The sequence below is a fragment of the Asterias amurensis genome, chromosome 14 (assembly GCF_032118995.1).
Source record: "Asterias amurensis chromosome 14, ASM3211899v1".
Classification (NCBI taxonomy): domain Eukaryota; kingdom Metazoa; phylum Echinodermata; class Asteroidea; order Forcipulatida; family Asteriidae; genus Asterias; species Asterias amurensis.
Window position 1 is genome coordinate 16711506 of NC_092661.1, and position 27395 is coordinate 16738900.

At 35.3% G+C, this 27395-nt stretch overlaps 4 protein-coding genes across 8 annotated transcripts in view; 3 read left to right on the top strand and 1 right to left on the bottom strand.

Annotated features, from left to right (window-relative positions):
• The window catches only part of LOC139947622 (cyclin-dependent kinase 8-like), an 81382-nt gene that overhangs the window by 34597 nt on the left and 19390 nt on the right, over positions 1-27395 (bottom strand). The window lies entirely within an intron of this gene.
• LOC139946939 (histamine H2 receptor-like) lies at positions 4273-5238 on the top strand. Its single transcript, XM_071944726.1, has one exon. The coding sequence runs from the start codon at positions 4273-4275 to the stop codon at positions 5236-5238; it is 966 nt and encodes a 321-aa protein (XP_071800827.1).
• LOC139947623 (histamine H2 receptor-like) lies at positions 11090-12055 on the top strand. Its single transcript, XM_071945583.1, has one exon. The coding sequence runs from the start codon at positions 11090-11092 to the stop codon at positions 12053-12055; it is 966 nt and encodes a 321-aa protein (XP_071801684.1).
• On the top strand, positions 17829-18794 carry LOC139947624 (histamine H2 receptor-like). Its single transcript, XM_071945584.1, has one exon. It carries the CDS (start codon positions 17829-17831, stop codon positions 18792-18794), a length of 966 nt encoding a protein of 321 aa, XP_071801685.1.

Consider the following 27395-nt stretch of genomic DNA (forward strand, 5'->3'; position numbering starts at 1 on the left):
ACTGGCTCCTTCATGACTACAACTGTGTGTACTCAACCAGAAAATTACTGACACCACACTCTAAAAAATTATATATAATTTAATCCAACAATGGATCAGTACAAAGTCTGATACCAATGTGATCATTATAACGGGCATTGCTTCATCATGGTATCCTCCAGTATACACGGTGTCTCAATAAAACACTATACACTTTTGAAACGGCTGCCGATTAAAAAATATATGGTTCTGAGGGAAAAGGTATGGATAGCTTATAGATTCAACTTTCATCGACACCAAAAAGTCTGAAAATAATTCATGCTTGGGTGACCACTGCTCACTTACGAATAAGAAGCCGACATCTTGGAGGGAATTTTGTAAGCTCCAAAGGAATTACCTCTCACAAATTGGAAGGCTAATTACTCGCAACCAATTGTTTTCAGACTTTTTTTGTGCCATATGACAATGTATGAAAGTTGAATCCATTAGCTATCCATACATAACCTTTTCCCCCAAAATCATATATTTGTTTATCGCCAGCCGTTTCAAAAGTTTATAGTTTTTTGAGACACAGGGTAGTACATTGTAGATGATGCAATTCAACAAATAGACTGTATCGAATAACTCCTTTGTTGCTATGAAAGTTGCTATCTTGTAGGTCTGGCTGTATTCCCTTCTCAACGCGTACACTAATACAGCACGCAGCATTCCTGGTTCTACGGCACACGCTCGCACACGCACACGCTTACAGACGGCAATTTGTAGGGCAGGTATTTGAATAGGGACGCCATAATCGATACTGTCTACAGTTGCTGCCAAGTAGAGCAACAGCAATTAAAAAAAAAAAATTTGGGGGTTGTGTTGTCAAAAAAATTGGAATGCTAGTGTAAACATTACGAATGCTAATGATAAGCATTCATAATTTTTACAGCACAACCAAACAAATGTTTATGTTATTTCAATTACTCTACTCAGTGGCAACTATTGGTTGAATTTCATCATCTACATACATGTACTACTGGAGATACAGGGAGTTTAAGCAAGCACTGCACAACTTTAAATCATCATGCTGTCACTGACTTCACAAGATAATCTAAATCTATCATGCATTTCAAACTGCTTTGTATCTACAATATATTGGAACCAACTATATGTTACGAAACTATTATGCGTTTCGTTACGAAAGCATTTCGTCAACAAAAAGGGAGTTTTAGGATATTTTGATTGAGCTTTTAATGACAGGCAGTTCACAATGATGGAACAGAAATTAGCGGTATGGGTTTAGTTAAAAATTATTTCTTGTTCAGAATTTGTAAATTTGACAAATTTTGCAGCACAATCAAATCTATTACATTTGTATTACAATTATTTGATTAAAATTATTTAGTATGGTGCAATTTCCAATAAAATGACAAAGATACATTTGATATTTATCTTTTAAAGATGGTCGACCAGAAATTATTGATGAAGTGGATGAACAAAGTGTTTATTGGGATTTCCTTTAATTGATTAAGGTGTGTGTCAGCAGAAATTTGACACACATTCTGTTTTATTTAAAACCTTTCTCAATTGAGAAGGCTTTTTGGAACAGGTCGTGACAAAAGCGTTAGATCTTTCATTGATGTGGATTTCATTTAAAGGGACACCGTATTTGGTAACAAGTAATGGGGAGCTGTTGATCTGTGAGAAATGGATCCCTCTGAAGTAACATAGTGTTTAAGAAAGAATTAATTTTCTACGAATTTGATTTCGAGACCTCAGATTTAGAACTTGAGGTCTCGAAATCAAGCATCTGATAGCACAAAACTTCGTGTGACAAGGGTGTTTTTTTTTTCATTGTTATCTCCCAACTTCGACGACTGATTGAGCTCAAATTTTCACAGGTTTGTTATTGTACAGTATGTATATGTTGAGATACACCAAGTGAGAAGGCTGGTCTTTAACAATTACCAATAGTGTCCAGTGTCTTTAATGTCAGTTAATTAATTCAAGATTAAGATTCAGACATAACAAACAAAAATAGCCTTTAAAAGCAGTGGACACTATTGGTAATTACTCAAAGTAATTATTATCATAAAACCTTTTTGGTTACGAGTAATGGGGTGAGGTTGATAGTATAAAACATTGTGAGAAACAGCTCCCTCTGAAGTGACGTAGTTTTTGAGAAAGCAGTATGTTCCGCAAATTTGATTTTGGGACCTCAGATTTAGAATTTGAGGTCTAAAAGTCAAGCATCTGAAAGCGTACAACTTCGTGTGACCATGGTGCGACAAAGGTGTTTTTTCTTTCATTAATATCTCGCAACTTCGACGACCGATTGAGCTCAAATTTGCACAGGTTTGTTATTTTATGCATATGTTGAGATACACCAACTGTGAAGACTAGTCTTTGACAACTACCAATAGTGTCCACTGTCTTTAAAGACTTTTCCTGGAATGAAACGCTCAAACTAGCTGCAATTTGCATTGTCAGTACCATCACAAAGGGGAACAATTACATTGTGCAGTAACATTTCATGAGCATTTGGAATAAATGCCCCCTCTGCGCTACTCAAAAGTTTCACTAATAGCTTGTAATTATACTTAGTCGCAAATTGCTCAAGAGGAAACTAAAAAATTAGGTGGGTGGTAATAGAGTACTTGCCTTTTAAATTATTATTATTATTTTTTTAAATTTTTTTTTAGATGATCTACCTGTCAAGGGAACTCGGCAAACTCCCACAAGGGAGTATTAACACCACTCTGGCGACAGCCAATCTCTCCAAGATGATGAATATTCCCTCCAAAGAGCTAATTGCGCATTACTCTTGCTTTGAATACAAGTGCAAATTACATGTTTCACCTAAAAATGTATCCATTAATTACATGTACTTAGACGGATACTGAACTAAATGATACGATGCTAGACTACAACTGCGGACATGCTGTTTCAACTTCAGACGCTTTCGAAATACCTACTGGTTGAGTGTAGACACACACATCATTTAAAAGTTAAGGGAGCTCACTCCAAGATGTTGCACACTAAAGCCGATGAAAAATTGCAATTCAGACACTGGTAGAGTTTTCTACAATTGACTTTCCTGATAACTGGTGTTTATTGGTCTTGAAAAAGACTTTATAAAAAAAAACGTTTGTACATGTACTTGCTCAGACGGTTTTGAAATACCCACATCTACTGGTCGAGTGTAGCCTGACACACATCATTTAAAAGTTAGAGGGAGCTCACTTCAAGAAAAAGCACCCTGATGAGGCCGATAAATGTTAGCAGTTCAGACTCAGACACTGGACATGCTGGAAGAGTTTTCTACGATTGACTTTCCTGATAAATGGTGCATTGGTCTTGAAAAAGACTTAACATAAAAACGTTTGTACTTGTTCAGACGGTTTTGAAATAACTATATCTTCTGGTTGAGTGGTAGACACACACATTTAAAAGTTAAGGGAGCTCACTTCAAGAAAAAGCCCACTGAGGTCGATAAATGTTAGCAGTTCAGACACTGGAAGAGATTTCTGCGATTGACTTTTCTGATTGGTCTTGAAAAAAACTTTAAAAAAAAGTTTGTACTTGTTCATTGTATTTGAAATCTGAACTCCTGCTTTAATCGGTAAGGATTTGGTCATCATTGCAAAAGGAAATCCAAGAAACAATACGGAGCACTTAGAGCGCTTAAGAACAGAGCGATTTACAGGAGACGAGGACACAAACAAACAAACTGTAGGATTGGGTGCAGAAGAGAAATGTCTTCAGGAGACGTTTGAATACAGGCATCAAAATCGCTTCTCTCAGACAAGCAGGAAGCTCATTCCACAGATGCGGGGCAGCCATGGCGAATGAGCTATACCCTACCTTCATGCTAGTTCTGGGAACAGAAAGCCGAGTCTGATCAGCTGATGAGCAGAGTCATTGGGAATAAAATAAGCAGCTCATATTGATACTCAGCTATTGCTTCTCTCTACACCGGGATTTACTGAGGAATTCCTGAGTTCAGTTCTTAGACATCTTGGATATACTGTACATTTGTTAGATGCAGGCGATTTTCCTCACTGACATCACGGGAGGAAACCGTTCAGATTCGCCGGAATTTACTTCCAACTGGAGCGTTCATGGATTGTATAAGAGGCAATCTTGCTATGAATTGACAATGCTCTGAATAATGTTATCTTTTTCATTTTCATTGGCAACCGAGACATCACCAATTTGTACCAAACTAATATTCTGTGGGGTTCTTTGACTCCTGGATAAACACCACCATAAAGTTAATGTAAACAAAAGGAAAATCTCCTTTGTGACACCATGGAAGAAAACGGATCAAGTTTGTCAGCAGTTAATGGGAATGAGAATTGGAAGTTCACAGTTTGTCAAGATGCATTCTGTATTTTAGCATTAGTGGTAGCTTATATAATAGAAGCTCTGATTCTGGTCTTGAATTCAGTTTGCCTCGTGGTTTTATACAAAGTCAGAGGAATCCAAGAAACCACCAAGATGTTTTTGATGTCACTCTCACTCTCTGATCTCTGCAATGGGATTTTCTATGGAATTCCCAATTTGCGCTATTACATGTTCAATCCAAGTGTTGACGGTCCGTTCTGTAAAATCATGCCATTTCTATCATTAGCACTATTCACAATAAATGTCCTATCACTGGTGATGTTGACAGTAGATCGATTCTTAGCCATAACCTACTCACTGCATTATCCAATGCTGATGACACTTAAAAGGTCAAAGGTCATGATCCTACTGGTATGGAGTTTGACCATAATGCTATACTCTGCCTGGTGTTGTATTCTATATGTAGGTACCCAAACTGATCAGAATGAGTTCTTTGAGCTTGTTATTCTTTGTTTATGGCTTTACCCATCTCTGGTGTATTTAATCGTTGTAATTTCTGGAGTATCACTTGGAACAATCCTGATACTTTATGTGTACATTCTGAAAGTTGCTCGATGTCAGGCACGACTGATCGCTTCTCAGAATATCCTTGGTAACATTGAAGGAAGACAGAATGTTCCAGGGCCGATCAGTACAAAGTCTGCTACCACTGTCATCATTATAACAGGCACTGCTTGCCTCTGTTGGATTCCTTTAATTATCGTTTTATCAATACAAATCATCAAAGGTCAAATGTTGCCTAAAAATGTTTATTTAATTGTTTTGTTTCTATTCAGCTGCAACAGTTGGTTGAATTGCATCATCTACTACTGGAGGAACAGGGAGTTTAAGCAAGCACTGCACAACTTTAAATTTTCATGCTGTCACTGACTAAGACAGTCCGACACCGAACCTACATGACCTATCGTGCAATTCAAAGTGCTTGGTTACTATTGTAACTGTTATCTTTTTACTTTTTTTTTAAAGAAGAAAAGTGTTAAGACATTTTGATGGAGGATACATTTTTTGAGATTTCAATGTTAAAAAAATGTTTCAATATTTGATTTAGTTTGAACGTGGTAATGTCATTGCATTTCAGATGATTTCAGGAGATACATTTAGCACAAAATGTGCAACATTTAAAAAATATTTTAATAATCAGTGTAGTTGGTTGGATTCCAGGCGGATTCTTTCTGCTATTGTTTTTGTGCTTTATAAATTTCTCTTTATTATTATTATAAATACATCTGATTTTGTTTGAATGTGGTAATGTCATTGCATTTCAGATGTTGCAACGGTTATATTTTGTGTAGTTCAGGAGATACGTACATGTACAGCACAAAATGTGCAATATTTGAAAAATATTTTAATATCTAATTTTGTTTGAATGTGGTAATGTCATGGCAACCAAACCTTGAAGTTATATTGTGCTTTGTGTCATTTAATCAATGAGTTTTATTTAAAGACACAATGCAATTAGCAGCCTTTGAGACAACAAAGTAATAAACAAAATTCAAAACTTGTTTTTGACATAATGATGAACCTAAGCAGAAGTGAAGTGTGAAAATGTGAAAATTGTAAAAAGCATTATTAGAGGACACTGCTTCTGTGACATCACTATGGCATAATAATGTGATTTGTTTTCAAAAGGGTAGATGTCACGGAAGATTTAATCCACTATAATAATCTTTAAATTCCTTTTTATTTTGCCACAATAACCTATTATAATGCTTTATAACTTTTTTAAAGAAATTTCACTGCAAATTCTGATTTCGACCTGACTTTTTCAGTCAGCCTCGCCATTAATCCTTTGTTGTTGTTGTTGTTGTTGTTGTTGTTGTTGTTGTTGTTGTTGTTGTTGTTTTGTTTTGTTCTTTCTTTGTATTGTTCTTGTACAGTACTTTGATCTTTGGTTAAGGCGCTATATAAATACCTTTATTATTATTAATGTGAAGTAAAAGTCAAATTTGATACACAATTTTGACAAAATTGTTGTTGATGACGATGCTCATCAGATATGATTTTTTGACGTATTATATTTGACTTATAGTGCAATTCAATCTGTGAATATGTAATCGTGATGACAGATGACAGAGTATCGATGCCATCTACAGGTTTATATCTATTAGTATTAATGTCTTACAAATTTCATTGTTTTTTAAAATAATTTGTTTTAAGTAACTTTCAGTGTAATAGAAGGTGTTTTGATCGCTAGCCTGATCACCCACAAAATATTACAAAATATTACAAAAAAACAACAATTTTTTTTAGTTTCAAAATATCTAGACTCAATGACGTCATCATCGTACCAATGATTGCAAAATAAAGTCACGTGCATCAAACTGGCTCCTTCATGACTACAACTGTGTGTACTCAACCAGAAAATTACTGACACCACACTCTAAAAAATTATATATAATTTAATCCAACAATGGATCAGTACAAAGTCTGATACCAATGTGATCATTATAACGAGCACTTCTTCATCATGGTATCCTCCAGTATACAGGGTGTCTCAAAAAACAATAAACACTTTTGAAACGGCTGCCGATAAAAAAAATATATGATTCTGAGAGAAAAGGTTTATACACGTATGTATGGATAGCTTATGGATTCAACTTTCATATGACACCAAAAAGTCTGAAAATAATTCATGCTTGGGTGACCACTGCTCACTTACGAATAAGTAGCCGACATCTTGGAGGGAATTTTGTAAGCTCCAAAGGACTTACCTCTCACAAATTGGAAGGCTAATTACTCGCAACCAATCATGAATTGTTTTCAGACTTTTTTTGTGCCATATGACAATGTATGAAAGTTGAATCCATAAGCTATCCATACATAAACTTTTCCCCCCAAATCATATATTTGTTTATCGCCAGCCATTTCAAAAGTTTATAGTTTTTTGAGACACACGGTAGTACATTGTAGATGATGCAATTCAACAAATAGACTGTATCGAATAACTCCTTTGTTGCTATGAAAGTTGCTATCTTGTAGGTCTGGCTGTATTCCCTTCTCAACGCGTACATTAATGAAGCACGCAGCATTCCCGGTTTGATTTCTACGGCACACGCTCGAACATGCACACGCTTACAGACGGCAATTTGTAGGGCAGGTATTTGAATAGGGACGCCATAATCGATACGGTCTACAGTTGCTGCCAAGTAGAGTAACAGCAATTAAAAAACAAAAACATTTTTAGGTGGTACAAAAACATTTTTAGGTGGTGTTGTAAAAAAAAAATTGGAATGCTAGTGTAAAAATTATGAACGCTAATGATAAGCATTCATAATTTTTACAGCACAACCTAACAAATGTTTATGTTATTTCAGTTACTCTACTCAGCGGCAACTATTGGTTGAATTTCATCATCTACGTACATGTACTACTGGAGATACAGGGAGTTTAAGCAAGCACTGCACAACTTTAAATCATCAAGCTGTCATTGACTTCACAAGATAATCTAAATCTATCATGCATTTCAAACTGCTTTGTACGTTAACTACAATATATTGGAACCAACTATCTGTTACGAATCAAAACTATTATGCATTTATTACGAAAGAATTTCGTCAACAAAAAGGGAGTTTAAGGATATTTTGATTGAGCTTTTAATGACAGGCAGTTCACAATGATGGAACAGAAATTAGCGAATGGGTTTAGGTAAAGATTATTTCTTGTTCAGAATTTGTAAATTTGACAAATTTTGCAGCACAATCTAATCTATTACATTTGTATTACGATTAGTTGATTAATAATATTTGATGTGGTGCAATTTCCAATAAAATGACAAAGATACATTTGATATTTATCTGTTAAAGATGGTGGACCAGAAATTATTGATTAGTGGATGAACAAAGTGTTTATTTGGATTTATAATTGATTGAGGTGTGCGTCAGCAGAAATTTGACACACATTCTGTTTTATTTAAAACCTTTCTCAATTGAGAAGGCCTTTTGGAACAGGTCGTGACAAAAACGTTAGATCTTTCATTGATGTGGATTTCATTTAAAGGGACACGTTGGTAATTACTCAAAATAATTATTACCATAAAACCTTATTTGGTAACAAGTAATGGGGAGCTGTTGATCTGTGAGAAATGGATCCCTCTGAAGTAACATACATGAAGTGTTTGAGAAAGAATTAATTTTCTACAAATTTGATTTCGAGACCACAGATTTAGAACTTGAGGTCTCGAAATCAAGCATCTGATAGCACAAAACTTTGTGTGACAAGGGTGTTTTTTCTTTCATTATTATCTCCCAACTTCAACGACCAATTGAGCTCAAATGTTCACAGGTTTGTTATTTTATGCATATGTTGAGATACACGAAGCGAGAAGACTGGTCTTTGACAATTACCAATAGTGTCCATTGTCTTTAGTGCCAGTTAATTAATTCAAGGTTAAAATTAAGACATAACAAACAAAAATAGCCTTTAAAAGCAGTGGACACTATTGGTTATTACTAAAAATATTTATTATCATAAAACCTATCCTGGTTACGAGTAATGGGGAGAGGTTGATAGTATAAAACATTGTGAGAAACAGCTCCCTCTGAAGTGACGTATTTTTTGAGAAAGAAGTATGTTCTGCAAATTTGATTTTGAGACCTCAGATTTAGAATTTGAGGTTTCAAAATCAAGCATCTGAATAAAGCACACAACTTCGTGTGACCATGGTGCGACAAATGTGTTTTTTCTTTCATTTCAACTTCGATGACCGATTGCGCTCAAATTTTCACAGGTTTGGTATTTTATGCATATGTTGAGATACACCAACTGTGAAGACTATTCTTTGACAACTACCAATAGTGTCCAGTGTCTTTAAAGACTTTTCCTGGAATGAAACGCTCAAACTAGCTGCAATTTGTATTGTCAATATCATCACAAAGGGGAACAAAATTACATTGTGGAGAAACATGTCATGAGCATTTGGAATAAACGACCCCTCAGCGCTATTCAATAGCTTAACTAATAGCTTGTAATAATATTTAGTAGTAAATTGCTCAGGAGGAAATAAAAAAATTATGTAGGTGGTAATTAGCACTCGCCTTTAAAATTATATTAATTATTTTTAGATGATCTTCCCATCAAGGGAGCTCGACAAACTCCCACAAGGGGATATAAACACCACTCTGGCAACAGCCAATCTCTCTCATACAAACATTGGTTTAAAGTGATTATGAGTCGCACAAAACATTTTTTTTTAAACGAATACAAGATGATGAATATTCGCATCAAAGAGCTAAATGCGCATAACTCTGCTTTTAGAATACAAATGCAAATTACATTTGTACATGTATCACCTACAAATGTATCCATTAATTACTCAGACAGATACTGAACTACATGATACGATGCTAGACTTTAACTGCGGACTTGCTGTTTCGACTTCAGACGGTTTTGAAATACCTACTGGTTGAGTGTAGACACAGACTTCATTTAAAATTTAAGGGAGCTCACTCCAAGCTGTTGCACACCGAGGCCTATAAATAACAACAATTCAGACTCAGACACTGGAAGAGTTTTCTGCGATTGACTTTCCTGATAAATGGTGCATTGGTCTTGAAAAAGACTTAACATAAAAACGTTTGTACTTGTTCAGACGGTTCTGAAATATCTACATCTGTTGGTTGAGTGGTAGACACACACATCATTTAAAAGTTAAGGGAGCTCACTTCAAGAAAAAGCCAACTGAGGTCGATAAATGTTAGCAGTTCAGACACTGGAAGAGTTTTCTACGATTGACTTTCCTGATAACTGGTATATTGGTCTTGAAAAAGACTTTAAAAAATTGTTTGTACTTGTACAGACGGTTCTTAAATATCTACATCTATTGGTTGAGTGGTAGACACACACAGCATTTAAAAGTTAAGGGAGTTCACTTCAAGAAAAAACACACTGAGGTCGATAAATGTTAGCAGTTCAGACACTGGAAGAGATTTCTACGATTGACTTTCCTGATTGGTCTTGAAAAAAACTTTTAAAAAACGTTTGTACTTGTTCGTTGTATTCAAAATCTGAACTGCTGCTTTAACTGGTAAAGGGTTTCATCGTCATCGCAAAAGGAAAATCCAAGAGACAAATAATAATAATACAAAGCACTTATAGCGTTTAAGAACAAAGCGCTTTACAGGAGACTGGGACAACAAACAAATGAATTAGGATTGGGTGTGGAACAGGAATGTCTTCAGGAGACGTTTGAATACAGGCATCGAAATCGCCTCTCTTAGACAAGCAGGAAGCTCAATCCACAGATGCGGGGCAGCCATGTCGATCGATGAGCTACATGTATACCCAGTTTTCATTCTTAGTTCTGGGACCAGAAAGCCGAGTATGATCAGCTGATGAGCAGAGTCATTGGGAATAAAATAAGCAGCTCATAATGATACTCATCTATTGCTTCTCTCTACACCGGGATTTACTGAGGAATTCCTGAGTTCAGTTCTTAGACATCTTGGATATACTGTACATTTGTTAGATGCAGGCGATTTTCCTCACTGACATCACGGGAGGAAACCGTTCAGATTCGCTGGAATTTACTTCCAACTGGAGCGTTCATGGATTGTATCTGCTATGAATTGACAATGCTCTGAATAATGTTTTCTTTTTCATCTTCATTGGCAACCGAGACATCACCAATTTGTACCAAACTAATATTCTGTGGGGTTCTTTGACTCCTGGATAAACACCACCATAAAGTTAATGTAAACAAAAGGAAAATCTCCTTTGTGACACCATGGATGAAAACAGATCAAGTTTGTCAGCAGTTAATGGGAATGAGAATTGGAAGTTCACAGTTTGTCAAGATGCATTCTGTATTTTCGCATTAGTGGTAGCTTATATAATAGAAGCTCTGATTCTGGTCTTGAATTCAGTTTGCCTCGTGGTTTTACGTCGTGTCAGAGGAGTCCAAGAAACCACCAAGCTGTTTATGATGTCCCTCACACTTTCCGATCTCTGCAATGGGATTTTCTTTGGAATTCCCAATGTGCGATATTACATGTTCTATCCAAGTGTTGACGGTCCGTTCTGTAAAATCATGCCATTTCTAACAATAGCATTATTCACAATAAATGTCCTATCACTGGTGATCTTGACAATTGATCGATTCTTAGCCATTACCTACACACTGCATTATCCAAGGCTGATGACACTTAAAAGGTCAAAGGTCATGATCCTACTGGTATGGAGTTTGACCATAATGCTATACTCTGCCTTGTATTGTATCTCGCATGTAGGTAACCAACGTGATCAGAACGAGTTCCTTGAGAGTGTACTTCTTTGTGCAGGGCGTCAACCTGTTTTGCGGTATATAATCGCTGCAGTTCTTGGAGTTTCACTTGGAACCATCCTGATACTTTATGCATACATTCTGAAAGTTGCTCGACGTCAGGCACGACTGATTGCATCTCAGAATATCCTCGGTAACATTGAAGGGAGACAGAATGTTCCGGGGCCGATCAGTACAAAGTCTGCTACTACTGTCATCATTATAACAGGCACTGCTTGCCTCTGTTGGATGCCTACATTTATCGTTTTATCAATAGACTTCATCAAAGATCAAACAATGCCTACAAATGTTTATTTAATTGTTATATTTCTATTCGGCTGCAGCAGTTGGTTGAATTGCATCATCTACTACTGGAGGAACAGGGAGTTTAAGCAAGCACTGCACAACTTAAAATTATCATGCTGTCATTGACTCAAGTATACAGTTCGACACTGAACCTATCCTGCATTTCAAAGTGCGTGGCTACTATTATAACTGTTCTCTTTTGTTCACAACATAGTTTTGTTACGAAAGAAAAGTGTTACGACATTTTGATGGAGGAAATTTAGTTGTTGAGATTTTAATGTTAACAAAATGTTTTAATATTAGGTTTAGTTTGAATGCGGTAATTTTATTGCATTTCAGATGATGCAACGGTTATCTTTTGTGTAGTTCAGGAGATATGTACAGCACAAAATGTGCAATATTTAAAAACTATATTATAATATCTGATTTTGTTTGAATGTGATGTCATGGCAACCAAACTTTGAAGTTATATTGTGCTTTGTGTCATTTAATCAATGAGTTTTATTTAAAGACACAATGCAATTAGCAGACTTTGAGACAACAAAGTAATACAAAAAATTCAAAACTTTTTTTTGACATAATGATGAACCTAAGCAGAAGTGAAAAGTGTGAAAAATGTGAAAACTGTAAAAAGCATTATTAGAGGGTTCTGCTTCTGTGACATCACTATGGCATAATAATGTGATTTGTTTTCAAAAGGGTAGATGTCACGGAAGATTTCATCCACTATAACGATCTTTAAATTCCTTTTTATTTTGCCAAAATAACCAATTATAATGCTTTATAACTTTTTTAAAGAATTTCACTTCAAATTCTGATTTCGACCTGACTTTTTCAGTCAGCCTCGCCATTAATCCTTAGTTGTTGTTGTTGTTGTTGTTGTTGTTGTTGTTGTTGTTTTGTTTTTTCTTTCTTCTTTCTTTGTATTGTTCTTGTACAGTACTTTGATCTTTGGTTAAGGCACTACATGTATATAAATACCTTTATTATTATTAATGTGAAGTAAAAGTCAAATTTGATACACAATTTTGACAAAATTGTTGTTGATGACGATGCTCATCAGATATGATTTTTTGACGTATTATATTTGACTTATAGTGCAATTCAATCTGTGATTATGTAATCGTGATGACAGATGACAGAGTATCGATGCCATCTACAGGTTTATATCTATTAGTATTAATGTCTTACAAATTTCATTGTTTTTTAAAATAATTTGTTTTAAGTAACTTTCAGTGTAATAGAAGGTGTTTTGATCGCTAGCCTGATCACCCACAAAATATTACAAAACATTACAAAAAAACAACAATTTTTTTTAGTTTCAAAATATCTAGACTCAATGACTTCATCACCGTACTAATGATTGCAAAATAAAGTCACGTGCATCAAACTGGCTCCTTCATGACTACAACTGTGTGTACTCAACCAGAAAATTGCTGACACCACACTCTTAATAATGATATAATTTAATCCAACAATGGATCAGTACAAAGTCTGATACCAATGTGATCATTATAACGGGCATTGCTTCATCATGGTATCCTCCAGTATACATGGTGTCTCAAAAAACATTATACACTTTTGAAACGGCTGCCGATTAAACATATGGTTCTGAGAGAAAAGGTTTATATTATGGATAGCTTATAGATTCAACTTTCATTGACACCAAAAAGTCTGAAAATAATTCATGTTTGGGTGACCACTGCTCACTTACGAATAAGTAGCCGACATCTTGGAGGAAATTTTGTAAGCTCCAAAGGACTTACCTCTCACAAATTGGAAGGCTAATTACTTCGCTACCAATCATGAATTATTTTTGGATTTTTTTGTGTCATATGACAATGTATGAAAGTTGAATCCATAAGCTATCCATACATAACCTTTTCCTCCCAAATCATATATTTCGTCGGTCGCACCACGAACTGACCTAACTCGTTCACTGTTTTAAAAAGCGTGTTCAGAGAAAATCACGATTGAAGTTGCACTACTTTTGAAACTGCTGTTTCGGAGTCTGCTTACCAACTTTATTGTATAATTTTATGACGAAAACAAAGCTGAATACTTTATTCATACAGAACTATCAATGTGTTTTAATCCCTAAAACTATTTTAATAAGTAATTAATTCCTAAACAGATGGGTCACTTTGTGAAATTGAAAATTTCATTTTTGCCTGCAGCGCGCTGTGTACAAACCAATGCGTAATAGAGACCTATCGAGATAGGTCACTTTGTGAAATTACTAGGCTCCCCAGTTAGGTCACTTCGTGGTGCGAAAATTTGCATGCGCGCCATAATCGCGCCCGCTGTAGCGCATAGTTTAACCATTGGTAAAGCGACGTATCTAGATAGGTCACTTTGTGAAAAGACAAAATGGCAAGTCCAGCGATGCGTCGTTTATACTAATTAGTGTAATTACCAAACTATTACATATTAGGCACTGAAATTGCTGATAATGTTAACAGCATTGACTTTGTCAATAATTTGTTTTAAAACAAATTTGCGAAAATGTGTGATTTTGTGTCAGTTAGGTCAGTTCGTGGTGCGACCGACGATTTGTTTATCGCCAGCCGTTTCAAAAGTTTATAGTTTTTTGAGACACACGGTAGTACATTGTAGATGATGCAATTCAACAAATAGACTGTATCGAATAACTCCTTTGTTGCTATGAAAGTTGCTATCTTGTAGGTCTGGCTGTATTCCCTTCTCAAGGCGTACATTAATGAAGCACGCAGCATTCCCGGTTTGATTTCCACGGCAGACGCTCGCACACGCACACGCTTACAGACGGCAATTTGTAGGGCAGGTATTTGAATAGGGACGCCATATTCGATACGGTCTACAGTTGCTGCCAAGTAGAGTAACAGCAATTTAAAAAAAGAAATTTTAGGTTGTGTTGTAAAAAAAAAATTGGAATGCTAATGTAACAATTATGAATGCTAATGATAAGCATTCATAATTTTTACAGCACAACCTAACAAATGTTTATGTTATTTCAATTACTCTTCTCAGTGGCAACTATTGGTTGAATTGCATCATCTACATACATGTACTACTGGAGATACAGGGAGTTTAAGCAAGCACTGCACAACTTTAAATCATCAAGCTGTCATTGACTTCACAAGATAATCTAAATCTATCATGCATTTTAAAGTGCTTTGTATCTACAATATATTGTAACCAACTATATGTTACGAAACTATTATGCGTTTCGTTACGAAAGCATTTCATCAACAAAAAGGGAGTTTAAGGATAGTTGATTGAGCTTTTGATGACAGGCATGTTCACAATGATGGAACAGAAATTAGCGGGATGGGTTAAGTTAAAGATTATTTCTAGTTTAGAATTTTCAATTTTGATAAATTTTGCAGCACAATAAATGCACAAACAAATCTGTTACATTTGTATTACGATTATTTGATTATTATTATTTGATATGGTGCAATTTCCAATAAAATTACAAAATAGCATAAAACCTTATTTGGTAATAAGTAATGGGGAGCTGTTGATCTGTGAGAAATGGATCCCTCTGAAGTAACATAGTGTTTGAGAAAGAATTAATTTTCTACGAATTTGGTTTTGAGACCTCAGATTGGCAGTGGACACTATTGGTAATTACTAAAAATAATTATTATCATAAAACCTATCTTGGTTACGAGTAATGGGGAGAGGTTGATAGTATAAAACATTGTGAGAAATGGATCCCTCTGAAGTGACATATTTTTTGAGAAAGAAGTATGTTCTGCAAATTTGATTTTGAGACCTCAGATTTAGAATTTGAGGTTTCAAAATCAAGCATCTGAATAAAGCACACAACTTCGTGTGACCATGGTGCGACAAATGTGTTTTTTCTTTCATTTCAACTTCGATGACCGATTGAGCTCAAATTTTCACAGAATTGTTATTTTATGCATATGTTGAGATACACCAACTGTGAAGACTATTCTTTGACAACTACCAATAGTGTCCAGTGTCTTTAAAGACTTTTAAAGACTTTTCCTGGAATGAAACGCTCAAACTAGCTGCAATTTGTATTGTCAATATCATCACAAAGGGGAACAAAATTACATTGTGGAGAAACATGTCATGAGCATTTGGAATAAACGACCCCTCAGCGCTATTCAATAGCTTAACTAATAGCTTGTAATAATATTTAGTAGTAAATTGCTCAGGAGGAAATAAAAAAATTATGTAGGTGGTAATTAGCACTCGCCTTTAAAATTATATTAATTATTTTTAGATGATCTTCCCATCAAGGGAGCTCGACAAACTCCCACAAGGGGATATAAACACCACTCTGGCAACAGCCAATCTCTCTCATACAAACATTGGTTTAAAGTGATTATGAGTCGCACAAAACATTTTTTTTTAAACGAATACAAGATGATGAATATTCGCATCAAAGAGCTAAATACGCATAACTCTGCTTTTTGAATACAAATGCAAATTACATTTGTACATGTATCACCTACAAATGTATCCATTAATTACTCAGACAGATACTGAACTACATGATACGATGCTAGACTTTAACTGCGGACTTGCTGTTTCGACTTCAGACGGTTTTGAAATACCTACTGGTTGAGTGTAGACACAGACTTCATTTAAAATTTAAGGGAGCTCACTCCAAGCTGTTGCACACCGAGGCCTATAAATAACAACAATTCAGACTCAGACACTGGAAGAGTTTTCTACGATTGACTTTCCTGATAAATGGTGCATTGGTCTTGAAAAAGACTTAACATAAAAACGTTTGTACTTGTTCAGACGGTTCTGAAATATCTACATCTGTTGGTTGAGTGGTAGACACACACATCATTTAAAAGTTAAGGAAGCTCACTTCAAGAAAAAGCCAACTGAGGTCGATAAATGTTAGCAGTTCAGACACTGGAAGAGTTTTCTACGATTGACTTTCCTGATAACTGGTATATTGGTCTTGAAAAAGACTTTAAAAAAACGTTTGTACTTGTACAGACGGTTCTTAAATATCTACATCTATTGGTTGAGTGGTAGACACACACAACATTTAAAAGTTAAGGGAGCTCACTTCAAGAAAAAACACACTGAGGTCGATAAATGTTAGCAGTTCAGACACTGGAAGAGATTTCTACGATTGACTTTCCTGATTGGTCTTGAAAAAAACTTTTAAAAAACGGTTGTACTTGTTCGTTGTATTCAAAATCTGAACTGCTGCTTTAACTGGTAAAGGGTTTCATCGTCATCGCAAAAGGAAAATCCAAGAGACAAATAATAATAATACAAAGCACTTATAGCGTTTAAGAACAAAGCGCTTTACAGGAGACTGGGACAACAAACAAATGAATTAGGATTGGGTGTGGAACAGGAATGTCTTCAGGAGACGTTTGAATACAGGCATCGAAATCGCCTCTCTTAGACAAGCAGGAAGCTCAATCCACAGATGCGGGGCAGCCATGTCGATCGATGAGCTACATGTATACCCAGTTTTCATTCTTAGTTCTGGGACCAGAAAGCCGAGTATGATCAGCTGATGAGCAGAGTCATTGGGAATAAAATAAGCAGCTCATAATGATACTCATCTATTGCTTCTCTCTACACCGGGATTTACTGAGGAATTCCTGAGTTCAGTTCTTAGACATCTTGGATATACTGTACATTTGTTAGATGCAGGCGATTTTCCTCACTGACGTCACGGGAGGAAACCGTTCAGATTCGCTGGAATTTACTTCCAACTGGAGCGTTCATGGATTGTATCTGCTATGAATTGACAATGCTCTGAATAATGTTTTCTTTTTCATCTTCATTGGCAACTGAGAAATCATCAATTTGTACCAAACTAATATTCTGTGGAGTTCTTTGACTCCTGGATAAACATCAACCATAAAGTTAATGTAAACAAAAGGAAAATCTCCTTTGTGACACCATGGATGAAAACGGATCAAGTTTGTCAGCAGTTAATGGGAATGAGAATTGGAAGTTCACAGTTTGTCAAGATGCATTCTGTATTTTAGCATTAGTGGTAGCTTATATAACAGAAGCTCTGATTCTGGTCTTGAATTCAGTTTGCCTCGTGGTTTTACGTCGTGTCAGAGGAGTCCAAGAAACCACCAAGCTGTTTATGATGTCCCTCACACTTTCTGATCTCTGCAATGGGATTTTCTTTGGAATTCCCAATATACGTTATTACATGTTCTATCCAAGTGTTGACGGTCCGTTCTGTAAAATCATGCCATTTCTAACAATAGCACTATTCACAATAAATGTCCTATCACTGGTGATGTTGACAGTAGATCGATTCTTAGCCATTACCTACTCACTGCATTATCCAAGGCTGATGACACTTAAAAGGTCAAAAGTCATGATCCTACTGGTATGGAGTTTGACCATAATGCTATACTCTGCCTGGTGTTGTATTCTATATGTAGGTACCCAAACTGATCAGAACGAGTTCCTTGAGCTTGTTATTCTTTGTTTATGGCTTTACCCATCTCTGTTGTATTTAATCGTTGTAATTCTTGGAGTTTCACTTTCAACAATCCTGATACTTTATGCGTACATTCTGAAAGTTGCTCGATGTCAGGCACGACTCATCGCTTCTCAGAATATCCTCGGTAACATTGAAGGAAGACAGAATGTTCCAAGGCCGATCAGTACAAAGTCTGCTACCACTGTCATCATTATAACAGGCGCTGCTTGCCTCTGCTGGATGCCTTCAGTTATCGTTTTATCAATACAAATCATCAAAGGTCAAATATTGCCTACAAATGTTTATGTAATTACTATTTTTCTATTCAGCTGCAACAGTTGGTTGAATTGCATCATCTACTACTGGAGGAACAGGGAGTTTAAGCAGGCACTGCACAACTTTAAATTATCATGCTGTCACTGACTAAGACAGTGCGACACCGAACCTACATGACCTATCGTGCAATTCAAAGTGCTTGGTTACTATTGTAACTGTTATCTTTTTACTTTTTTTTTAAAGAAGAAAAGTGTTAAGACATTTTGATGGAGGATACATTTTTTGAGATTTCAATGTTAAAAAAATGTTTCAATATTTGATATAGTTTGAACGTGGTAATGTCATTGCATTCCAGATGATTTCAGAAAATACATATAGCACAAAATGTGCAACATTTACAAAATATTTTAATAATCAGTATAGTTGGTTAGATTCCAGGGGGATTCTTTCTGCTATTGTTTTTGCGCTTTATAAATTTCTCTTTATTATTATTATTAATATATCTGATTTTGTTTGAATGTGGTAATGTCATGGCAACCAAACTTTGAAGTTATACTGTGCTTTATGTCATTTAATCAATGAGTTTTATTTAAAGACAATGCAAATAACAGACTTTGAGACAACAAAGTAATAATTTTTTTCACAACTTTTTTTTTTGACATAATGATGAACTTAAGCAGAAGTGAAAAATGTGAAAAATGTGAAAATTGTAAAAAGCATTATTAGAGGGTTCTGCTTCTGTGACATCACTATGGCATAATAATGTGATTTGTTTTCAAAAGGGTAGATGTCAAGGAAGATTTAATCCACAATAACGATCTTTAAATTCCTTTTTATTTTGCCACAATAACCTATTATAATGCTTTATAACTTTTTTAAAGAATTTCACTTCAAATTCTGATTTCGACCTGACTTTTTCAGTCAGCCTCGCCATTAATCCTTTGTTGTTGTTGTTGTTGTTGTTGTTTTGTTTTGTCTTTCTTCTTTCTTTGTATTGTTCTTGTACAGTACTTTGATCTTTGGTTAAGGCACTACATGTATATAAATACCTTTATTATTATTAATGTGAAGTAAAAGTCAAATTTGATACACAATTTTGACAAAATTGTTGTTGATGACGATGCTCATCAGATATGATTTTTTGACGTATTATATTTGACTTATAGTGCAATTCAATCTGTGAATATGTAATCGTGATGACAGATGACAGAGTATCGATGCCATCTACAGGTTTATATCTATTAGTATTAATGTCTTACAAATTTCATTGTTTTTTAAAATAATTTGTTTTAAGTAACTTTCAGTGTAATAGAAGGTGTTTTGATCGCTAGCCTGATCACCCACAAAATATTACAAAATATTACACAAAAAAAAGCAACAATTTTTTTTAGTTTCAAAATATCTAGACTCAATGACTTCATCACCGTACTAATGATTGCAAAATAAAGTCACTTGCATCAAACTGGCTCCTTCCTGACTACAACTGTGTGTACTCAACCAGAAAATTGCTGACACCACACTCTCAATAATGATATAATTTAATCCAACAATGGATCAGTACAAAGTCTGATACCAATGTGATCATTATAACGGCCATTGCTTCATCATGGTATCCTCCAGTATACATGGTGTCTCAAAAAACAATAAACACTTTTGAAGTGGCTGCCGATTAAAAAATATATGGTTCTGAGGGAAAAGGTATGGATAGCTTATAGATTCAACTTTCATCGACACCAAAAAGTCTGAAAATAATTTATGCTTGGGTGACCACTGCTCACTTACGAATAAGTAGCCAACATCTCGGAGGGAATTTTGTAAGCTCCAAAGGACTTACCTCTCACAAATTGGAAGGCGCATCCAATTGGTGACCTCTCCAAAAAACGTACGGACTAAAAACACACACGGTGGGTTGTGACCGAGGCTTTAGATCGGGCGATCGGGCATGTTAGCCTATGAACAGTATTTGAAACCGTTTGATATGAAATGCATTGTGTGTATGGTAAGAAAGATGTCTTAAAGTAAAAAAATATCATCCACACAAATTTGCCTCGTAATTGCGTGGTTTTCCTTTCTTTTGTTGTTGAGCTACATGTAACACAGTTGGCCATTTTGTGGAGTCCAAAATCTGACTCCACAAAATGGCGTGCCGTGTTAGTTCACGACGTATAAGAAAAACCAAGCAATTTCGAGGCATTTTTTGTGTGAATCTTTTATTTCTAATTTTAAAACATCTTTCCAACCATGCATTTTATTACAAACGGTTTCAAACACTTTTCATAGACCAACTCGCCTGCTCCAACGCAATGTTTCCCTTGAATATTGATTTGTAAAATAGACCAAACTTAGTGAAAGTTGGAGAGAATTGTGTAAATATTGAACTTGTAACTATTTATTGTAAATGGGCAATTCCACGTCATGGACATTACGTTTTGAGACATTTTTAGAACTTTGTTGGTCAGTTAAACACACCAAGTAGCTTTGATTTATAGTTTTGTGTTTGATACTAGTATCTTGTGTCCTAGTAAGTCAAATGATACTATGTATTTGGAAAAGTTCAAATTAATTAAGGAGTCAAAGCACTGCTAACGAGCGTCATGGACATTACGAAAAACGGAAGTGGGTTTTGGGTACAACACACTCAATTCCAAAACTCTGTGAAGTTAAAGTTCAAAATTTTTAGAATACCTTTTTATTTGCTAAACAGGGAAGTAGTTAACATGAACAGTGATAATATTTTTAAGAAAACCTGTCAACTTTCTTGTTACACATCTTAATAGAGCGTCATGGACATTACATTTTGGGTTATTTTAAGCGTCATGGACATTACGTCAAACTTGTAAAATGATGCATCATGCTTTTACCCTGAATTTGTAAACCCATGTGCTGCCTTGCTCTTAATATGGGTTTTAAACTATAATGAATGTCCCTATCTTAATGTTTAACCTCTTCCAAACATTTTTAAGAACCAAACCTCCCCCAGAATCTCACTTAAACCCCGCCCCTCGGTAAGTCCCCTTTTTGCACTTTCCGTCCACATCCAACCAGGCTGGCTTCTGCCTTGGAGTAGTTATGATAGACCAGAGATGTAGGTATACCTGAAGTAACCTTTTTTTTCTAATTATCTTTAACATAATTCCCTTTTATGTGTTTCTCACAAGGTGATTGTTCATCTTGAGTAATATACTGAACATCTTGCGTCAACATTTTGTGATGACAGTAAATGGAAATTAAACATCAAAGGTTTCTGTAATTTTCAAAGTTGATCTGGATACTGCTGTGTTCAAGACTGGGTGAACAATTCCCAGAAGATCAGTTAAAATGAGTTGGGAGGACTTCTTGGGAGGAACAGGTCAAACCTAGCTGCTTCCTTAGTTTTCCAAATACGAGACAGTCATTGAGGTCATCCTCTACATGTTCCACCTAGATTGACATGCAAAACAAGAACAGAGAACAACAAATGAGGGAAAGATTGGCTGCATGGGGCTTTGTTTATCACAATCATGTTCCCATGTTTTGTCTTGTTTTCTCTCTATACTTTTTCTGCCTCTCTACTCAAGTCTTAGCCATTCTGAAATTATGTAAAAATAAAAAATTACTTTATGTATGACCTCTTTGTATCCAAGCTATCCGTAGATGTGTACAAATCTGCATTACGCCTAGGCCTTGCGAAGTCTTCTTTGATGATAAAGTGTGTTTATAATGTCCTACATTCATTTAAACATGTCTCACCAACAGTTCACATACATTTCAGTATGAAAATGTCACTTGAATGTTTTTAGGAAAGATCAGTTCCATGAAAAAACTCACCTGAAAATCTCGGATTTGGGCTGTCAGTTTGTAGAATCTGTGCACGATGTTGCCACTAAACGCGCTGCTAAAAAAGGGCTTGAAACAAATTTCTGATGAGGTCTATGAAAAATGTTCTCTTTGACTAGTCCAGGTTCACCTACAATAGGTCCAATTGATAAATTGTAGCATTTACCTTCAAAAAGGTAAGTTTCATGTGACATGTAATGTCCATGACGTAATGTCCATGAGGCTAAATGTAATGTCCATGACGCTCGTTAGCACAGTTGTAATTAATTTTTTATTAATTTTCTTGCATTATAGGATTAGCCCCTAAAAACTAGCTTTGCGTATGAAGTCTCATGAAAATATCTCTTACTGGCTTTAAAATATAAAACTAAACACCATATAATGTCATGGACATTACATTTCATAATTGGTAATTAAGGGCTAATTAAAACGAGCGGCAGCACCCTGTGAATAAATTGACAATGAAGTTTCTTTAAAATTGTGAATACTTACCACCAGTTATATGTTTTAAGCCAAGAATAATTGAAATATCATCTAAAATGTAACCAGGAGGGCATTTAAGACAATTGTGCCAAACATTTCCCAAAAATCATGAATTTGGCACAAAAAAAACTTTTTTAATAAATGATGAAAAACATGGAAAACCAAGGAAAAAAAATGAAACAAACATAGATTTGAAATCACTAGGTATCACTCTTTCTTGCTACTTTAAATTTAAATCCACAAATTTGACTTCAATTTTTTGGGCCGAGGACACTTTTTGGTGGAATTGCCCAAATATGTGTTTCTGGTGTCACTTGTTTGTAATTAATTGATTTTGCGTAGAAGTCTTTCGGTCGTGGGTGCATTGCGGGGTAAGCTGTGACACCCAATAACTGGAACTGCAAATTACACTAACTGCAAATTGTCTAAATTACAACTTAAAAAAAAACAATTTTAATGTTTACTGCATTTTTGAATTTGGATGGTTTCTTTACAAATGTACTTTTTATTATTGTGTAATTTTAATTAGAATTCTAAAGTCATGCTCCCACGAACAGGCTAGTCCTGGAGAGAGCACAATACAAATTTATTAAATTATCATTATTATTATTATTCTTATTGTTACTATTATCAGACATTGTTGACTGCATTTCTGGATTTGTTTTGATCAATTTCAGCACAAAATAAATTGTATGTAAACAAAAGCTGAACTCGTTTTTACAACAATTTACACTTGTACGATTTTTGTTTCTTACCAATTCTGTAACGTTCCTTTAAAGGCAGTGGACACTATTGGTAATTACTCAAAATAATTATTAGCATAAAACCTTACTTGGTGACGAGTAATGGGGAGAGGTTGATGGTATAAAACATTGTGAGAAACGGCTCCCATTTCGAGACATCAGAATCTAATTCTGAGGTTTTGAAAGTACTTCTTTCTCAAAAACTACGTTAATTCAGAGGGAGCCGTTTCTCACAATGTTTTATACTAATAACAGCTCTCCATTGATATTTAACAAGTAGGTTTTTATGCACAACTATTTGAATAAATACAAATAGTGTCCAGTGCCTTTAAAGATGCTATGTCAGATTTTTTGCCCCAAACATTAAAAAATAGATTTTTTTGAGGGAATGGTATTTCAAAGAGTATCACCCGCTCTAACGAAAACAAGTTTAACTTTTACTTTTAATGGTCAGGAACCATGACAAAAACTTAAAACGTATCTTATAAAACACATAAGAATTGGTCACGTGATATATTGTCGGGATCCCGACAAAAACTAATTTTAGAGCACTTTATTTCACCGCTACTAATAATTGGCAGACTTTTCCGAGCAATGGCTCAAATGAAAGCTTGTAACTTTCTCGACCCCCATCAAAATACCTATTGAATTTTAAATCAAAATTTTGGGGTCAAATCAGCCAAAAATCTGACATAGCATCTTTAAAGGGTTCTGCATACATGTGACATCACTATGGCATAATAATGCATTTGACTTTAAAGGGTAGATGTCAAGGAAGATTTAATCCACTATAACAATCTTTAAACTTCTTTTTAAAAATTTTATAATAAGCAAAGCTCTTGCAATTGACAGAAAGATTGTGAATTTGTATGTTGTTTGCAGTTCATCAGATATTTGACTTAGTGCAATTCAATATGTGATTTTGTAATCGAGATGAAAGACTATCAATACCATGTACATTTTAATATCTTCGAGTGTCTTAAATTTCATTGTTCTTAGAAATTAAAATAATATTGAGTTACTTTCAATCAAGTGTTCGTCAAAAAAAAGAAAAAAGAATGGGGGGGGGGGAGGAAAAAACACCAGAAAGTGCTGTGCCTCGTTGGCCTGATCACCCACAAAATATGAAAAACAAATTACCATAAAATATTTGTCTAGCTTAAAAACATCTAGACTCAATGACGTCACCAGCGTACTAATGATTGCAATTAATAAAGTCACGTGCATCAAACTGGCTCCATCATGACTACAACTGTGTGTACTCAACCAGAAAATTGCTGACACCACACTCTCAATAATGATATAATTTAATCCAACAATGGATCAGTACAGAGTCTGACACCACTGTGATCATTATAACAGACACTCATTCATCATGGTATCCTCCAGTATACAATTGTTGCACGCTGTGAAGGGGTCCATGGCGTTTTGTACACTCGAGGGGGAAAATGGCACCCGAGGCAAAGCCGAGGTTGCCATTTCCCCATGAGGGTGTACAAAACCCATGGACCCCACTTTTCATGTTACCCGGCCAGTCGAGCCATGTAACATGCGTTTTTTTTGCGCGTCACGTGATTGGTTCTCGACCAATCAAACTTCGCAGTTTGTTACCGAGGTATAACAATAATAGATGATGCAAGTCAACCAAAATACCATATCGAACAACCCCTTTGTTGCTATGAAAGTCGCCATCTTGTAGGGCAGGCCGTATGCGCGTCTAAATGCGTACATTAATGAAGAACGCAGCATTCTCGGTTTGATTTCTACGGCACACGTACGCACACGCTCATGCACACGCACACGCTTACAGACGGTAATTTGTAGGGCAGGTATTTGAATAGGGACACCATATTCGATACGGTCTACAGTTGCTGCCAAGTAGAGTAACGGCAATTTAATAAAAAAAACTTGTAAACAAAATATGAATGCTTATGTAAAATTATGAATGCTAATAGCATTCATAATTTTTTATTTCAGCTGTTGGTTGAATTGCATCATCTACTATTGGAGGAACAGGGAGTTTAGGCAAGCACTGCACAACTTTAAACCATCATGCTGTCACTGATTTTTCAAGATAATCTGAAACTAAACCAATCATGCACTTCAAAGTGCTTTGTAACTACAGCACATTGGAACCAACTATCTGTTACGGAACTATATTGTGTTTCGTTACAACAGAATTTCGCCCAAACATGCCAAACAAAAAAGGGAGATTTAGGATATTTTAATTGAGCTTTTGATTACAGCAAATGGAACAGAAATTGGCGCATGGGTTTAGTTAAAATAACATTCTTGTACAGAATTTAAATTTTAATAAATTTTGCAGCACAATAAAACCACAAACAAATCTAATACATTTGTATTTGATATGGTGCAATTTCCAATAAAATGACAAATATTTACATTGATATTTATCTGTTAAAGATGGTGGACCAGAAATTATTGATAAGTGGATGGACAAAGTGTTTATTTGGATTTATACTTGATTGAGGTTTGTGTCAGCAGAAATGTGACACACATTCTGTTTTAATTTTTGGGGTTGAACAAAGAATTGACTAGAGTGAGATTCGAACCAACAACCTCTGGATTAACGTGCCAGCGCTCTACCAACTTAGCTATCTAGCCCTATGTTGGCGGTGTCCCTATTTTGTCAATATCTTTGTTGGGGGGTGCCAGTCAGAAGCCATACAACCGTTAACTGCCGTGTAGCCAAGGATCACACCCAAATACATTCTATTTTATTTAAAACCTTTCTCAATTGAGAAGGCCTTTTGGAACAGGTTGTGACAAAAATATTAAATCTTTCAATGATGTGGATTTCATTTAAAGAAACACGTTGCCTTAGATCGGGCGAGTTAGCCTACGAAAAGTATTTGAAACCGTTTGATATGAAATGCATTGTGTGTATGGTTAGAAAGATGTCTTAAAGTAGAAAATATCATCCACACAAATTTGCCTTGAAATTGCGTGGTTTTCCTTTCTTTTTTTGTTGAGCTAACACAGTTGGCCATTTTGTGGAGTCCAAAATCTGACTCCACAAAACGGCGTGCCATGTTAGTTCACGACGTATAAGAAAAACCAAGCAATTTCGAGGCATTTTTTGTGTAAATCTTTTATTTCTAATTTTAAAACATCTTTCCAACCATATATATGCTTTTTATTACAAACGGTTTCAAACACTTTTCATAGACCAACTCGCCTGCTCCAACGCAATGTTTCCCTTGAATATTGATTTGTAAAATAGACCAAACTTAGTGAAAGTTGGAGAGAATTGTATATATTGAACTTGTAACTATTTATTGTAAATATGTATTTCTGGTGTCACTTGTTTGTAATTAATTGATTTTGCGTAGAAGTCTTTCGGTCGTGGGTGCCTTTTAATGTTTACTGCATTTTTGAATTTGGATGGTTTCTTTACAAATGTACTTATTATTCTTGTGTAATTTTAATTAGAATTCTAAAGTCATGCTCCCACGAACAGGCTAGTCCTGGAGAGAGCACAATACAAATTTATTAAATTATCATCATTATTATTATTCTTATTATTATTATTATTATCAGACGTTGTTGACTGCATTTCTGGATTTGTTTTGATCAATTTCAGCACAAAATAAATTGTATGTAACCAAAAGCTGAACTCGTTTTTACAACAATTTACACTTGTATAACAGACTGTACTTTCTACTTGCCAATCACTATCACCATT

What these genes read in the sequence shown, in the direction of transcription:
- LOC139946939 (XM_071944726.1), top strand. Translation starts at nt 4,273, where the DNA reads ATGGAAGAAAACGGATCAAGTTTGTCAGCAGTTAATGGGAATGAGAAT.
- LOC139947623 (XM_071945583.1), top strand. Translation starts at nt 11,090, where the DNA reads ATGGATGAAAACAGATCAAGTTTGTCAGCAGTTAATGGGAATGAGAAT.
- LOC139947624 (XM_071945584.1), top strand. Translation starts at nt 17,829, where the DNA reads ATGGATGAAAACGGATCAAGTTTGTCAGCAGTTAATGGGAATGAGAAT.